General features: G+C 37.4%; 1 protein-coding gene across 2 annotated transcripts in view; it reads right to left on the bottom strand.

Annotated features, from left to right (window-relative positions):
- The window catches only part of nSMase (neutral sphingomyelinase), a 33,925-nt gene extending 17,302 nt beyond the window's left edge, over positions 1 to 16,623 (bottom strand). Inside the window, exons 1-5 of one of the 2 annotated variants that reach the window (XM_083143615.1) lie at positions 16,467 to 16,623; positions 13,916 to 14,089; positions 8,680 to 8,863; positions 6,231 to 6,440; positions 5,412 to 5,543 (exon numbers count right to left, since the gene is read on the bottom strand). In XM_083143615.1, coding sequence (XP_082999741.1) covers positions 5,412 to 5,543; positions 6,231 to 6,440; positions 8,680 to 8,863; positions 13,916 to 14,089; positions 16,467 to 16,504 — 738 coding nt within the window. In that variant the 5' untranslated portion in view covers positions 16,505 to 16,623. The remainder of the gene's footprint in view (positions 1 to 5,411; positions 5,544 to 6,230; positions 6,441 to 8,679; positions 8,864 to 13,915; positions 14,090 to 16,466) is intronic. The other variant, XM_083143625.1, reaches the window with a different exon arrangement.
- Between the last annotated feature and the right edge of the window lie 1,901 nt (positions 16,624 to 18,524).

Below are 18,524 nucleotides of genomic sequence, written 5' to 3'. Positions count from 1 at the left end.
ACGGTTGGTGCATCCAAATTTTACATGGTTGCATGCACTGATGTTCTGCCTGCAAAACAAAAGTTATCCGAAGTAGATTGGTCCCATAGTGTCAGTTATAACAATTTTATGAATAATATGCAAATTGGCTAAAATTCGCTCGAGTTTTACGTTTTGCCTTTTTATTCAAATTGTATTGCACCCACGAACATGAATCAAGTTTCATTCTGTTGCGGAAGGTCCATTCTTTGAAAAAAAAAGCAAAAGTTCCGGTTTTCTCCCCAAAGTAGCTGGAGAAGAGGGGGCAAACTCCACATTTTTATGTTTTTTTTTCATTGAAATTCGGGGGATGCAGGCCCCGCCCGTAACCCCCCCACGGTTGGGGATTCCAAATTTTACATGGTTGCATGCACCGATGTATTGCCTGCAAAACAGAAGTTATCCGAAGTAGATTGGTCCCATAGTGCCAGAGTTATTACGATTTTTCTCCATTATGTATACGAATTCAAATTTCCCGCTCAAAGCCTCGGCAACACTGGGCTTACTTTCGTCAGACCACGCGGCGTACTAAGGGTTAAGGATCTTATTTTCAAATACTCTCAATTTGTGTTCCTCTTTCAATGTAAGGGACCAAGTTTCACACCCATATAATACTACAGGCAATATTACTGTTTTGTATATTTTAACTTTTAGTTTCTTAGATATTAAACGAGAAGACAAAAGTTTATGAAGAGAGAAGTAACATGCATTTCCTGAATTAAGCCTACTTTTTATTTCCTCTTTAATATAATTTTCATTTGTTAATATTACTCCTAAGTATTTGAATTTGGAAAAACTGGTTCAAACAAGTTGTTACCAATAAATAGATTTTGATTATTACCTAACACTTGGTTTCGACCTGTAAGCATATATTTAGTTTTCTCTTTGTTAACTTCCAAACCTATCTCTTTAGCAGTTTTGAAAAATATTTTAGCATTATTCTTAATTGTATTTATATCATCTACTAATAAGTCTACATCATCTGCATATGCTAACAACTGAGTCATACCATTTAATTTTAGTCCTTCTTTAGTTTCTTTTACCTTCCTAACAGCATATTCTAAGGCAAAATTAAAGAGCAATGGAGATAATGCATCTCCTTGTTTTAACCCATCATGAATTGTAAATTTGTCAGACACATTAATACCCACACAAATTTTACTTTCTGTTTCACTGGTGCATACTTCTATGATACTAACAAGCTTCTTAGGTATTCCAAACTCGACTAATATATTATGTAATTTATCTCTTTTGACCGAATCATATGCTTTTTTGAAATCAATGAATAGCTGATGGACATTTTGATTATATTCCCACTTTTTTTCAAGTGTCTGTCTGATGTGAAAAATTTGATCTGTAGTTGATCTGTTACGTTTAAATCCACATTGATAATCACCTATAATTTCATTAGCATATGGGGTTAGTCTTGTTAAAAGAATGTTAGATAATATTTTATATGTTGTTGAGAGTAGAGAAATTCCGTGGTAATTATTGCAGTTCATTTTATCACCTTTTTTAAACATAGGAACAATTATGGATTCTTTCCACTGTTGAGGGATTTCTTCTTTATTCCATATTAAACAAATTAATTTATGAATTTGACATATTAACGAATTTCCACCATATTTAATTAACTCAGCTGGTATTAACCTTTTGGCGCCCAAGGCCATTTTCACATGTAAGCCTCTCGGTACCGAGCCGATTTTGAGCAAAATGCAGAGTTTCAATTAAATGAGTGTAGATCGGAGACTAATTGCCCTAGAGAGATCAGTGATATACCGTTGTACGCGGAATGAACCAGAGATTCAGACTATATGAAATTTATGCAAATTCGGCGTATATGTGGCGGGGGGAGGGGGCTAACTCTCAAAATTCCAAAATTTCGGAAAAAAAAATTTGGTTCCCCCACCCTCCCCCCAAGAAAAAAGTACATGACAGTGTCGACATGCACATGGAAATGATCCCTGACATGTAAGGAACACAAAAATATTTGCATTATTATCATATGACCAATGTAACTTGAGTTGTACCCCCAAAAGGTATGATTCAAGCTTCAAAATGCAGCGGTACCTTGAAATGACTTTAGCTCAGAGACTATTTGCCCTCGAGATATGAACGATATACCGTTGTACGCAGAATGAATCACAGATTCCGCCGATATATAATTTATGCACATTCGGCGTATATATGGAGGGGGAAAGGGGGTAAATCCCCTGAAAATACTTTTTCTTTTAAAAAATGGGGTTTCGCCCCCCCCGAAAAAAAGGATATGAAAAGTTCAAAATGCACATAGAAATTATCGCTGGAATGTAAGAAACAGAAAAATATTTGCATCATTGTTGTATGACCAATGTAACTTGAGTTGTTCCCCCAAAAGGAATGGTGGGCACGCCACTGATTCAAGCTTCAAAATGCAGCGGTACCTTGAAATGACTATAGCTCAGAAACTAAATGCCCTAGAGATATGAAAGATATACCGTTGTACGCAGAATGAATCACAGATTCAGACAATATATAATTTATGCACATTCGGCGTACATATGGAGGGGGAAAGGGGGGAAATCCCCTCAAAAATACCTTTTCTTTTAAAAAATGGTGTTCCCACCCCCCGAAAAAAGGTCAAAATGCACAAAATGCAAAATTTATGCAAATTTGGCGTATATATGGAGGGGGAAGGGAGAAAACCCCCAACAATTATTTTAGAAAATTGTCACTTCACCCAAAAAATGTCCTCGCACTTGGGCACAAAACGACACCTACGCACAACATTCACGGACGAAAAGCTATAATGCAGTGAAAAATGAGCGGCGATTCTTGCAGCTGCTTGAAATTCTATTTTTAGACAATGAAGGGTAACCCCTGTCGCAATTTGGGGACACTTGTGCTCATGTTGACATTTTAACAGCTTTCATGCTGTCTAATGTCGAAGACCAGTTCAGGGATGACAATTGTGTCTTTCAACACAACCGAGCACCCGTCCATACTGCAGGGCTTGTGGGGGAGTGGTTTCACGAGAACAATGTCCCACTAATGAACTGGCCTGTGCAGAGTCCTGATTTGAATCCCATCGAACATCTCTGAGATGTTTTGGAATGCCGACATCGTGCTAGACCACACCGATACCTCTTTTCATTTCAGCGCTCCGCGAGGAATGGGCTGCCATTCCTCAGGAAACCTTCCGCCACCTGATTGAAAGTATGCCTGCGAGAGTGAAATCTGTCATCAAGACTAAGAATGGCCAACACCGTATTGACTGCCAGAGTTCCCAATGGAGGGTGGCCCAAACTTGTACTTCATTTTCAGGTGGGTGTCCAGATACTTCTGATCACATGGTGTATCTCAGGTTCCACTGTGTTGGATCTAATAAAGTACACAGAGAAGTGCTTCCCCTGCATTCTACTGGGTAGGTGAGAAGTTACTAGGCATTGAAAATTGCTATAGTTTGTTTGTAATATTAAAGCAATTTTCTGCCCATATACATTATGAACAACCTCATCTGTGCCCGATCTATCCTGTCCTGAAGCTTCACCACACCCACTGTCTGTCGGATCTCCTCATTCCTTATTATATCCCTTCTAGTCTTCCCCAATATACTCCTTAAAAATTTCATCTCCACTGCCTGCATCTTTCTTTTGTCGCCTTCTGTCACTGTCCAAGTCTCTGCTCCATACATAATTATAATTATGGTTTGGGCACATGAAGAGGATGGATGCAAAAAGACTACCATGCACAAGGAGTGGGAATAAGACCAAGGGGGAGACCAAGATGTCGGTGGAATTAGCAAATAGTGGAGAGTGTTAGGAGAAGATGACAATACTGAAACACCGTGGAAAGAGAGGGGTGGTGGAAGACAGGAAAAAATGGAGATGCTTGACTTCTATGCTGACCCAGCCAAAAGGCAGGAAACTGCAAAGGATGATGATGATACATTATGGAATAGGATTACATGTGCGGCAACTCAGAATTCAATGTATGCACTGGCAGCATCCACCAGCTTCCTCCAACGAACAAGGAATCGAATCCATGGTCTTCTACAGGAATTGCATTGGAACGTTTGTGATAACATCCTGAATCCATGCCTCCAATTGTTCCACAGTACGGATTTGTCTTTTACACTTCCCAGCCCCACAGGGTAAAGTCACAGGGCATAAGGGTTGGGCTTCTGGCAGGCCATTCATGAGGTCCTCGTCCAACCAGGTCAGTACGGTAAGTGCAAAGTGTGGTGGTGCATAGTCTTGCATGAAAAAAAGCTCACCAATGTTTCCAAATTGATACAGTGGGCGAAACATACTCTTGCAAGATTGTCAGGTAGTGCTCGTCATTCATCGTGTAATGCAGAAAATATGGACCTACAGCCCTATCGGTCATCATATTGTGAAATGTGTATGCACATATGTAATCCTATTCCATAACATACATGTACAGTAAGTTTCATTGAGATGCTTAAATATTACAAAAACTACAGCAAATTTTCAATGCCTAGTTACTTCTCACCCACCCTGTATATATATACACTGCAAATGTGATCTATTTCTCTCTAATATCATCTTAGCTAAGAATAGCCATGGCCAAATAAAATAGTATCTGGTATCAGACTATTTTCTATCATGTTTATTTGTCCATCATCTTGGTCATCTGTATTCTGCTGCAAGTTGCAAAACATGAAAACAAAGAATAAAACATGATAGTAGCAGTAAGCTAGGATTGTACTATAATGTCAAATATTACCCTCAATTGATTTCTCTCTGACAGTCCTGTAAATATTGTCTTAACAAATTACAATAATAAGTAAACAACAATAAAGCACTGAAGAATAGAATCCAACTGCCACTGAAAGATAATTTTCACTCATGTTGAATTATATTGCTTATCATAAAAATGTTAACCATGTGCACTGCTCCAACTTCAGTTTTGATGTATTCAGATTAAGGTTGTTAAAGGTCCAGGAATTTTAAAGAAATCCAATTCCAGTCCAGGAGAGAAAATCAGCAAGCGTAAATGGGTTCTGGACCATAAAGAACCTCTTTATCTGCAAAGTATTTCAATTGGTCCAGGAACATTTTTTCCTGATGAATTTAAATACAATCCAGGAACACTTTTTGCAGATGAATTTAAATACGGTCCAGATACCTTTTTTTTCTGTATCAATTTAAATCTGGTCCAGGAACCTTTTTCTGGATCCATTTAAATAAGGTCCAGGAACTTTTCATCAATGAAACAATATGCAACTTGGACCAAATTTAAAGTGTGCAAGAAAAAAGTTCCGATCCTACGGAACCCAATAGAACCAGATTAGAATTTATGGGTTCCAGGACATTTAGCAACCCTGATTCAGATACACCAATCTAATTCAGATTAATGAAAACCAATATGGATAATTATTCAACACATACCTGCACACCTCTGCCAGCTCTGTACAGAATGTAATCTATTCTTTTCCCATGAGGGTTTTGCATCAATTCTTTCTCATTTGTATAACTATTCCATGGAGCCCCGTTTGTCCCTTGCCGATCAACATCTACCTTCAACATTAAAAAAAATGATGAGGAAATGATAAATGAAGAGTCTAAACATTTATCACTGATAAACATTTTACTTCTATACATACATAAGTCAAATATTTGCTTGCAACACACCAACATGGGATTTTTAAGTTATTTAAATTTCATCCTCTTCCTTTTAGTTTTGTTGTTTGTTGACAAGTTATTTGTGGTGAAAAAATAACATTTTAAGGATGTGTCACTACAGCAAAATGCTTTGAGGTAAAGAAAACTTAAAATAAACAAATATATTTTTTGTGAAATAATAAAAAAATAGAGTCGTAACAATTGAGATGCTATTGTGATTTTTCTGTTGCAAACTTAAAGCCACATCTCAAAGTTCCACCAATAGGTTACTGCACTTTTGATAATTTGGATGAATAATATGATTTGAAATTTATTTGTTCTCTCATCTATTGCATCATCACTTCATCAAATTCTCATTGTGGAAATTAATGCATGCTTGTAGAAAAATGATATGATGTTACTAAATTATGCAAGAAATGCTGAAACATCAATGAACAGGATTGTAAAAGTTGCGACCAAATTAAAGAATAACATGGACGACTGTGATAAAACTGATGGAGACATTGACAATACAATATCTTACTAAAATTAATTTTAATAAAAACTATCAACAAATTCATAGAAAGTGATACAGAAAATACTTACTCCATTACTTTGTAAACAAGAATCAAATAGTTGAGCATTGTGGCGAATAATTCTATACGCTAAATCACCAGGTTCTGCATTGAGATCTCCTCCTAATACTACAATGTGGGCACCTTCTGAAGTGTGCTGAATAAGTTGTGAAGTATCAAATGCTTGAGTAACCCGATGGGCCATATATTCATCACAATTTCTGTCATATTCAGCATGCAACTGTTGAATAAAGTAAGAATTTAGTGGTTACGATGGAACAAAAAAAGTACACTTTACAAGAAACAAATGTATGTACAATTATTATGTGAAAACAAACCCCTGCAAAAGAATGAGGCGACTTTTAAGGAAATACCCCCCAGTTGTACACAAACACTGACTTATTGCTTATTGAGGAGAAGCTCGACGTAATTGGAGGAAGATTACATTTGAAGTTCAAGGAAATCTCTGTGACAGCTTGCACATGAAATAGGAATTTCACAACGTTCAGCTTAGAAAGTTACCTAACTTTTAAAATTAAAACCATTTAAGGCAACTGTTCAGAAATTGTCGCCATGTGATAACGTTAGCTGCATAAATTTCTGTAACTAGGATTTGAATCATATTCATGATGGCACAATTGCTCTACATTTAATTCAAAACTACAGCAATTTCAAAATAACTAATGCATGTGTTTGAAAAACTCTCTGACAAGATATTAAAAATGTGTGGCATCTATGTCAAAGGTACATTACTGCTTTAATGAAACTGTGAAATATTTTAATTAAAATAAACCTATGTGCTTCAGACTTTGGTGGGAGATGGGGAGGTCAAGAACTTAACAAGTAGAAATACTTACGTTAATTACATTGATTATTATTATTATATATTGCTATTATGTTGAATAATTGGGAGCCACCCATTCACTCTTGTTTCTTTCTTTTGAAGTGGATCAGAAATTTCTAATATATTTGAACTGAACCATAATTATTATGCTATATACTATATTACTCCTAAGTACTTGAATTTGAAAACTAATTCAAACAAGTTGTTATCAATAATTACATTTTATTTATTATTTATCACTACTTTATGCACAGATAAACTAATTGAGACTGGGCCTACAGTTTCAAAGTGAGATCCAAACCACTATGTGCCTCTGCCAAGCCTCCCCTTGATTACAAGGTGAAGACAAGTGATCTTGAAAAATATGCATTTCCTGTTACATAGTTACAGGGTCAAAAAGAATATTCATGAACATGGCAGTGTCCAATTTGTCACATTCTGCAGTAACTTCGCAATTTTCTTTTTTTTAAAAGAAAAAAAATATATAGTTGTATGGACACACAAAAACAAAAATTCTAACAGCATTAAGCCTAACATAAAACATCAGCAATAATGTCATGACATGATAAATAATATAACATAAAAACGACCCATTGCACTTTGATATAACCCATATTGTATCATGCCGAAGGCATGACTTGAACCCGGGGCACCGGGCATCATAGCCCGATAGTCTAATCACTTCATGAAAAGGGCCAGTGTATGAAAGAAGCTGAAAAGAGCTTCCTTCAAGCAAATGACACCTGCAATCTTCAGCGGATGTAAAAATCCGCTGATACAAATTCTTCCAGAATCGCAGGAAAGATAATGCAAACACAGCTTTACGCTGAAAATGCTGTTATCAAGAGTCATGATCTGTCAAAGACGGAAAGTTCGAATTTCATATAAATAGCTCGAGAGAATATTTCTCGCCCCCAGTTGTTATTCAAAATCTATCCCAAGAACAGTTCTGGTCTTCCCCAGTTATGGGTTAAGTACGATCGTTACGTAAAGTGTCACAGCAGGGAGCAGGCGCTAGTGAAGTTTTATTTCAGGACCGTGTCGTCAGTCGTCATAACAGGATCTACAGATTCTACGAGATCTTCAAGCTACTGGAAACCAGAGGTAATGAACGTTCCTGTATCCCTCATTCTTACATTCTCATAACCCTGCCAGACCAGTCAACTATCGAAGTGTTTAACTCTAAAGTTTACGTGTGTTCTTATTTCACAGGGGCAAGTCCCCCTTCACTTGGTTACGTGTTTACGTTGTTTCTTTACGTATACCTCTCGCTGCTAAACCCCCTAGCCCCAGGCTCGCACGTAGCCTGAGGTTTGATCCCCTAAATCTCCTTGAGAGATCAGACGATATGTGCGAGCAAGAAACATGAAACAATCATATTTAACACAATCTTCAAAAACAATCCAAAATTTTTCACTTTCTCATGGGGTGTACAGAGTGTCACCAGCACCTTTTCTTTCTGAATAGCTGTAAAGTATAAGTAAAAGTATGGTTATATTTCATTAATTCACCAAACAATTAGCACATATACCATGCAGTTTTCAGCAAAGTCCAGTGTCCTTATTTTGTTGGCAGGAATTATATTTCATTAAACCACTTAGAAATCCTAAAAGAGTGTCAAAAGATACTAACTCACATGAGCAGTGTAAATGTAGACTTTGAGTCCTTCATATGTCACCTTAGACAATGCAACTCCTTTGCCTCCAAACCAGTCACCATGATGAACCTTGTGAGCATACCCATTCACTGCCCATTGATGAAAGAACACATCTTCAATTGGAGACCTTGAGAATATGCACAGTCCCGAACCAATAACTCCACTGAAAGAGTAATGATACTTTACAAGACATTACGTTCACACATGTTACACAATGTGAAAGTTCAAATTTTATGCACACATCCGATTGAGTAACCATTACATATAAAGGTAATTCCATGTCAAATCAACCAAGAAAAAATAAATTTTGGAATTTGACATCATGGATTTGACTAATTTTTGGTATGTACGTTTCATATCATCTGAAATATAGAAAACATTTTCTTTTTTCATGTTGCCGTTTTTGAGTTATTGAAATTTGAAAATTGACAAAATTGCCCAAAAACTGCTCACTGCTGAAACTTTAAATAAAATTTGCAAGAGACCTGTTTCAACTACAAGGCTGGGCATGGTCTAATATTAAAGCTTATGAAGAGGGCTTTCATTTGATATACAACATGCTTGGTGTTTTGCCCCCCCCCCAAAAAAAATTGAAAGGTTTTTCAAAATTTTATTTTGCAATTTTCAAAAATTTTACACATATTGGTACACATCTACTGAAGGTTGAGTCAAAATTTCAAGGTGGTATCTCTTTGGTATCATATGAAAAATGAATTCCTTTCAAGATCATGCAATGATTTAAGTTAACATACTTTACATACCTAACCACATTATAAATACAGAAGCATACATACCAAGAAACTGCTTAGTGATACAGAAAGTCTTTCTTTGTTAAAATGTATTATACTTGTGTCATCTCCTCTTGCTTCAGCTGATATGTTCTACCGGTGGCTGTTACAGGGTCCACTTTGCAAAGGACTGCGTGTCTTGGGACTTTAAGAACATCTGGTCACCTCGGATAACTTAGAGGACTCTGCTGGACCACAAGGATGCAAGAAAGACACCTGCACTTCATGTTCTACATTACATTTCGAAAGTACACATCCCACCCAGCAATTAGCATCATACGCACACGCTACAAAATCTGTGATGTGTTCAAAGGGTACATTTTCTACAATGTACCAAAGTTTCTTCAGATGCAGAAAACACTTAAGTCTCCACTTTTTCTGTGCTTACTGGTATGAATGCATGAAACCTCTTGAGTCCCTGTTACAGCTACAGCTTCACCAAACCGTGTCTGTAAAAGTCTCTCTTTTTCCAAATATTCATAATTTGTCACATAAGAGAAAGTTTTTGATGGAATGTTCTCCTTTCCCCACTCAAATAGCTGGAGTGGTGCCATGATTTGGTTTGAAAGAGGATTCTGGAGACTAGCTTTGGCTCCCAGCCTCTTTACTGTCCCTCCAACACCATCACATACTCCCTTACCATGTGCTGTTGCATAAAAATACCACTCAGCCGCAATGCCATCAAAATCTCTATGATGGTTGCACTAATTTACAAAGTTTTTGTGGTTCTCATATTGCGCTGCTGAACCGTCAGAGAAGTAATGTACTTTCTGTAAGTTTGGCAGACAATCAATTTTCAAGAAATCTAAAAGCTTTCTTTGGAAAACATGGACAAGAAGTGTGTTGTGAATCAAGCAGTCTGAAATGAAGACATAACTCATATGTTTGAGAATATCTTCATTGTCCTAAAAATATACTACAAATGGATGAACTGTTGCCATTGAGTTGTTCCAGGGGAACCCTTGTACTTCATTCTGCAAAATAAATGAGTAATTCTCAGCAAAATCACATGTCACCACAGCTTCATCATGCACTAGAACTTTTCTTTTCATAAAAATATACTGATTGCTGTTTGGCTATAAAATTGTCTCTCTTGAGGTTGACCAATTGATTTGAGAAATCTTGAACAAATTCCTCTGTGGAATTAGTAATTGTCTCAAAAGAACAGCGATCCACTGATAACCACTGCTTGTTTGTAGGTTATATTTTCAATCATCTCTTCCTCAAGGCCTGTTAGCAAGGCTTCCTTGAAATCAATTATGCTGGGACAGGAATCACACTCATCTAGAAAACACTTCTGCTGTGGTACCCTACACATTATTTTTGAAATACAATCCTGGTGTGTTTTTAATGGATTTTAATGTCCTGTGAGAGTTATTTTATTTAATGAGCTCCAGCTATCATTAGTTCAACATTTTGATGAGTGGTACAAACACATACAGTGTGCTTACCACTAGTTTCTGCTATTATGCAACTCTTTGGTCTTAATTCTACAAATTTTGAAAACCCAATCTTAAATACAGAGCATTCCCTGACATTCACTACGAGACTCGGCAGCAAGCGTCCCGGTGTCAGCACTTTTCTTTCCTGGTGAATGGGGGTCCGCGACAGTCGCAAGCTAACTAACTAACTCTCTAGCCTTCTTAAACCCGAAGGTTCATGGCTGCAGCAACACAGGCCTTCAATTTGTCCCTATCCTGAGCAAGATCTATATACTCTTTTCCATCCCTACCGATTTCCTTTAGGTCCATCTCAACATTATCCCTCCATCTTCATCTTGGCCTTCCTACAGGTCTCTACCATCAGGTTTCCCAAGAAGAATCCTGTAAACTCTTCTTTCGCACGCTACAGTCTGTTTTTTTTGTGTTTTTGTGCTCTCCCTGCCTTCGCTCTCTTTCCCTTTCTGTTGACGTTGAAGACTGACGCCAGTATAATCCTCCCTCAGAAGTTGTGTTGTGTCGTGTCCGTGTGTTGAAGATTGTGGCTTAATATGGAACCACAAAAGTTTACATTACAACAAAGGATTTATCTTGTCGAGTGTTAGTTTGGAAAGATGAATTGTGGAGAAGTGCAACGACGTTTTGCAACAAAATTTCCTGGTGTTCCCGTTCTACATAGGACCACTATATTCAACCTCGTAAAAAAGTTTAGAGTAACAGGGTCAGTTCTGAATAAAAGTGGAAAGCAAATGGGGAGATCTAAAAAATAAAATATACAAAGACAATCCGCACACCATCCGTGAGTTAAAAGAGAGTATTGTACGAGAAATCGGGAGAATTACAGTAGACGAACTTGCACGTGTAAATGGCAATTTCCTTCGGAAATGCCAGGAATGTGTTGCAGCAGAGGGACATCATTTTCAACACCTTTTGTAGTCAAGGTTAGTACACAATATGAAAACTGTAATTTTAATAGCCGACTCTAGAGACTGTCGCGGACCCGTTCACCAGGAAAGACAAGTGCTGATGCTGGGCCGCTTGCCGCCGAGTCTCGTAGCGAATGTCAGGGAATGCTCTGTAGATCAAAAACTATTTGACGTATAGAGCTCAAATTGGTGCCATTGTCTTCAGCTTCTTATCGGCTTTAATTAAACGTGACTGTTGTGACGTGAATATTGCTTCTGGATTTATAATGTGGTTAGGTATATAAAATATGATAACTTAAATCATCGCATGGTCTTGAAAGGAAATCTCTTTTCATATGATACCAAAGAGATACCACCTTGAAATTTTGACTGAACCTTCAGTAGATGTGTACCAATGTGTGTAATTTTTTTAAAAATTTAGTTTTTTGGAAATTGTAAAATAAAATTTTGAAAAACCTTTCAAAATTTGTTTTTCGCAAAACACCAAGCATGTTGTATATGAAATGAGAGTCCTCTCCATAAGCTTTAAAATTAGACCATGCCCAGCCCTGTAGTTGAAACAGGTCTCTTGCAAATTGTATTTAAAATTTCAGCGGTGAGCTGTCTTTGGGCAATTTTGTCAATTTTCAAATTTCAATAACTCAAAAACCAGGGTGCGAAATTTCCGGTCTCCAGGTCGCCATTGGCGACCAAAAGTTTTGGGTTGGCGACTAAAATTTCGTTGTTTCAAATGTGTGTCAAAAACACTTCAAGACTTCACCTCTTGAGAGAAACGGCAGAAGTTATAGAAGAAATTCTAAAACTCAGTGATATCCACACTATTAGGTGGTTAGTCAGCAAAGAACATGCAGTAAGAGCTCACTTGCAATCATGGAAAGCTGTTGTGACCCATCTTGAACAGATGGCCCATGGAAAATACAATGATGGCGCTAAAGCTAAGGATTTGCTGAAAAGTTTGAAGCAATTTAAATTTGTTAAGCTTCTGTACTTCCTTTTGGATTTCTACGGGAAATTGAACCCTTTAAGCCTGGCACTACAAAAAAAAAAAATCTTTTCATTTCATCTCTGAAAATAAGAATTGAACACTGTATTTCAGTTTTGGCTGACCTGGAATCTAATGTTGGACCAAGCGAACAAGATTTCTTGGACCATGTATCCATTTCAGGGAAGATCAGGGATGTGCAGCTCACAAACATTCAAAACAGAGAGCGAGAGTTTGACTGTTAGAGGAAACGTAATTAACAATGCAAAGGTGTACATCACAGAAAGATTGCAATCTATATCAACATATGCGATTGCATCTCTGCATGTTTTCGACACCTTGGGTTGGCCTCCCAAAGAAAATATTCTTCAGTTTGGGATAGAAGAAATAAAGAAGCTCTACATATACTTGAACCCGAGCCTTTATAATGAGAAAATGGATGTTCTGTCAGCAGAGTGGACAGAATACAAACTTTTGTTTTCTTCTCCAGCTTTGAATCAGACGCTGGAGAAGATCCACAGTGTGGAGTGTTCAGCAAGATTCCCCAATTTGCTTCAGATTTTGACATTTTGTGCTGTTCTACCAGTGAGCACAGCTTCATGTGAGAGAGGTTTCAGCTGTCACAACAGACTCAAGACTACTTACAGGAACTCTCTGAAGACTGAGACACTGGATGATTTGCTCAGAGTTTCCGTAAACGGACCCCCCCACCTTCCCTGTCAGAGTTTGACCCAGCAGCTGTGATTGATAAGTGGTACTTCAGTGCAGAACGACAGCGCTACACAAACATTAATTCCTAACTTTTTAATAATTGCTCATATTTTTATTATTTATCAATATAAAATAGTGGCGACCAAAGATTTTTAGTCCGGCGACTGATTTCAAACTAGAAATTTCATGCCCTGCAAAAACCATCAACATGAAAAATAAAAAAATGTCTATATTTCAGATGATGATAAACATGTATACCAACATTTAGCCAAATCCATTACATCTAAGGTTTATGCACTGGTTGATTTGACATGGAATTACCCATAAGAAGAAAATTATTTGAAGTAAACAGGCATAACCAACTCTTACCTGAAAAAATAGTGTGAATAAGGCAAAACAGAATGTGCCTTTCTTCGAATCAAATCAAAATCATCTTTTGACCATACTTCTTGAAGGCAGACAAAATCATACTTTCCAGTTGCTATCTCTTCTGCTATAGCAGTCATTCGAGGCTGGCGGTCCGCTGATACAAATGGAATACCCCTGGAATACAAATACCATATCACACATACTTCGTAAATGATAACTAGAGCAAAGATAAAAACCCAGGATTCGTGAATAATTTGAACTGAACTTTATATGTTATCAGGTACACAAAAAATATTTTTTCAGAGGTGGTGATGCTAGCTTTTGAGCTATTTTCACCAGTTTTAAACTACATATGTGCATGATCTATGACCTGGCCTGCACATTCTCTAGTTGTTGATGACTGACATGTATCAAGTTATGCCGGTGTGCTTTATTTTCATGCAGGCAACAAGTATTATTTTTCTCTTGTAAACCATGGAGTTTTGAAAACACTGCAAGCTGTTCTGATATGAACTGTTGCTGCTAATATGTCACCTGATGTAGGCATGTAGGGTTATTAGTCCTAAGTGGTTTCATCCTTATGTTAAGCAGGTCAGGTTTAGGGCTGTTAGCATTAAAATTACTTCCATAAATACTTCCAAAAACCTGATCGTGTGATTTCTGGTCTTCAGCACTTTGTTACTCTCGCCACCTGGTGAAAATAGCCGCATATGCTATTCTCACCACCTGGTGAAAGTAGTCACGGCCATATTTTTTCCTACTGCTTTATCAGGCGTGAACAATAACCGAGGAGCAATTCTTAACCATGTTCTTACATCATTGTTCAACATTTATAGCGGATCTTGCTGGTATTGTTTTGATTGAGTCTAAAAAATTGACAAATTATAATGATGAGGTCAAAGAAAAAACATCAAGAGACTTTGTGAAAACAATGATGAATTTGAATTACCTGATGATATTTGGGATTCATAATTTTAAAAAATCTGAAATAAAAATAAAACAGACTGCTTTTTTCAGTTAAGGTGCTATATTACAACAATGTAACATTGACAACATCCATTATATAACAGATTCTTTTCGTTTAAAAAAATTACTAACCATTGTTATAACTGTATCTTTAGTCAATATGAAAATAAATGTCTGATGAAAGGAGCGTGTGTTCTCCTGAAACGTAACAAAGAAAAACTGTTTTCTTATGCTTGTAATAACCGTAAACTACAGGAAAATAACAAAGATATTCAAAAAGGGTAAAATTTTCAAAGCCGGGAAACGGATTTCTTCAAATTTACAAGAGGAAGTACTTACGTAATTGAGTTTCTGTAGACTTGTGACAGGTCGTACAAGTGTTCTCTTTCATCGGTCAAGTTATTTCACCATTAATTCATGTTTGTATGTGAGTGCTAATGGACCCTAACCTAACAGGCCTAACCTAACCTCGTAGGCATACCTCTTCCCCGTTATGGTTCGTGGGGCTATCGTGAATTTTTGCCCTTCCGTAGGTATTTTTCTGTGAAAATGAGTGCTAATGGAACCAAACCTAACAGGCCTAACCTAACCTTGTAGGCATACCTCGTTCCCGTGATGGTTCATGGGGCTATCGTGAATTTTTGGGGCTAACGTCAATGGTTTTGGTGGCTACCTGTGGATGGTTCTTGGGGCTAACATCAACCATCCACAGGTAGCCCCAAAAACCATTGACATTAGCCCCAAAAACCTTCCACGGGTAGCCCCACTAACCATTGATGTTAGCCCCAAAAACCATTGACGTTAGCCCCAGGAACCATCATGGGGACAAGGTATGCCTACGAGGTTAGGTAGGTTCCATTTGCACTCATTTTCACAGAAAAATACCTACGGAAGGGGAAAAACAAGGAAGATTAATTACTCGATATCTCGAAAATGGAAATTATTTTAGTTAAAAAAAGCTAAATCCCTTGTTAAACAATCTCTCGCAATGCAGAATAAGTAAGTATGAATGTCAACAATTACAAAATAAACGAGTTACAGACGTTTCCTGGCTTTGAAAATTTTACCGGATTAATTTTTGATTGATTGGTGTCAGAAGTCCACTTTATGCACAGTAAGGCTAATCGGGACTGGACCTACACTTTAAAGTGGGATCCGAATCATTATAAGCCTCCACCGGGTATCGAACCCAGGACCCCTTGACGGCTGAATTAAGACTAAACCTTACGTATGGATTACATTTCCACTTTTACTCGAAGTTGGATTTTTTTTAATACAACGGACTCCCACAGGCTGAAAATACGGAAATTCCTTCGTGGTTACATATTAGCCACACCCTGTAATGTGGATGAAAACAGTACAAGGGATATATAAAAACTTACAAGTCGAGGAATGTAAATGAAACAGGGTAAGGCGGAGTTTGGCCATTCTTTATGTATGATTACAAAATATTTAACTGTGCTTAGAAACCTTTTTTAAAAAAAAAAAAACTGATCAAATGAACTGTCACTGTACCACACATTCAACAGGCTACCTTATCTATTGTGCATCATTTTTTAAGCAACAACAAATAACGCTTACTCACCAACAGTTTAAAGTGAAAATAGTTATTGTACTGTTCATTACTACTTGTTATCTGAAGACTAAAAAAGAAAATAATAATAAAAAATACTCTATTGAATAAATGCTACATATGGTCCCCCTCATTCACAGAAGCTCCCAGCAATTTCCGGCTTTCTGTCCGTTTTGTATATCTCACTTATCGCACACCGTCGTCTACTGACATCAGGGAGGAATGCCTTGCCTCCGGTGTTATGTTACCAGGTTTAGATTTCTTAGTATAAACACACTGAAGTTTTTCGGGCCCTAACCAAGAAGTAATTATTTGTGCTATGAGCTCTGAACCTAACATGCCTAATCTAAGATCTAGAATATTTATCTTGACGTCAGCAGACGACGGTGTTCAATACGTTGTCAGATAAGTAAGGCTCTGCATGCAGTGCGATTTCGTTTCTCTCTTGTTTGGTCTGCCCTTCCACCTTCCCCGCACAATGGTCCGCTGTTGCCAAATCACGCAGGCCTGTAGCCAGAATTTTATTTCGGATGCTCATCCCTGATCAGCAGCCGTGTTGCAGCTACGTAAAACCATTACGAAAATCGGCAGGTTTATAAATAAACGAAATATTTGTAGGATTTCCTCCCCTGGCTTCGTGTCTGCTTTCACGGAGTCGTAAAATACTATCTTTCACAAAATGTCATATTTGTATTTTGTTATTTAGCATCGGTTTTCTTCCTTTAGATTAGTCGCGACAATGAATGGTGATTACTGATAACATGAAATATATCAACATTAAAGGGACACTCACCAAGAAACATCCATGCCCTGGCCCAGTAGCGTACGCAGGATTTCATCAAGGGGGGTGTTATTTCGAAAACTTTCTACAAATTCACATTACCATTGCTTTATTATACTTTAATTAATAATAATAATTAATTAATTAATATTTTTATAATTAATTAATTAATTAGTTTAATTACTACTAATAATTAATACTAATGCGGCTGCTATTTATGAAAGAAATAGAACAAAATTACATTTCTTTTGTTTCAAAATAATTGTCTAGTCAACGTTATTTGTATATGATAAGTGAGACATTTTAAGTGTGAAGAAAATCCATAAAAACAAGCAAATATATTAAATTTATTGAAATAATCGAAATATGAAACTCATTCAAGGAGCCGCAGTGGTCTAATCTGACAACCTCGTGGGATATCCGGGTTCGATTCCCGGAATTGGTTGGAATGTATCCAGCCTTGTCTCCGCACCCAGCCTCATAGCAATGGGTACCTGAGAGCAACCTTGGGGGATGAAGGCTGCCGGAGCATGGTGCTGATCACATCACCTGCAAAATATTTCGAGATCGAGAATCTTTGGGGCCCACCATGGCACGTTGCTATATGCACGGGGGAATTTACATTACCTTTACCTATGGAACTCGCCCAGGATGATGATGAAGCGCGAGAATACATGTTGCTAAATTCCACTGAGTCTATGTTTTCGTTGAAAAGTAAGTTTATAGACATTCCAACACATTTATCACTTCTAGGTGATTCACAAAGCACTTCTTCAACATTATTTAATGATGTGGATGTAGACTCAGCATCACTTGAGAGTTCACAAGGGGATGTGAAATCAGTACCGGGAAGAACGTTTGCAATAAGGACGAAGCAAGGAATTTTCACAATTCTCGCGAAAGTCACTGCGCGACTTTTTGCAAAAAAAATTGCAAAATTGAACTTTGCGGCCGCTTAGATTGTGTTTGGAATGTTGTGTTTTTCTTCATGCTGCATGGGAATAATAATTCAAATTACTATTATTATTATTATTACTGTCGCAGATCTTTGACTGTGATGAATTAGCCATTTTTAATTTTTTTCTACAGCATTTTCCATAATATTTCAAAAGCTCAAGGGGGGGGTTTAAACCCGGTAACCCCCCCCTTGCGTACGCCACTGCCCTGGCCGGTCGGGACTTGAACACAGAACCATAGAGGAGTTGACAGAACTTCTCATCTCTCTCAATATTCTGGATGGCAATCTTTCACAAAAATAATGATTTTTGCTGTAGATACTATTCAATATA

This window comes from Lepisma saccharinum, chromosome 1 (genome assembly GCF_977018435.1).
Source record: "Lepisma saccharinum chromosome 1, izLepSacc3.1, whole genome shotgun sequence".
Taxonomy (NCBI): Eukaryota; Metazoa; Arthropoda; class Insecta; order Zygentoma; family Lepismatidae; genus Lepisma; species Lepisma saccharinum.
Note: the sequence above shows the minus strand (reverse complement) of the source record. Positions and strands in the feature narration are given on the sequence as shown.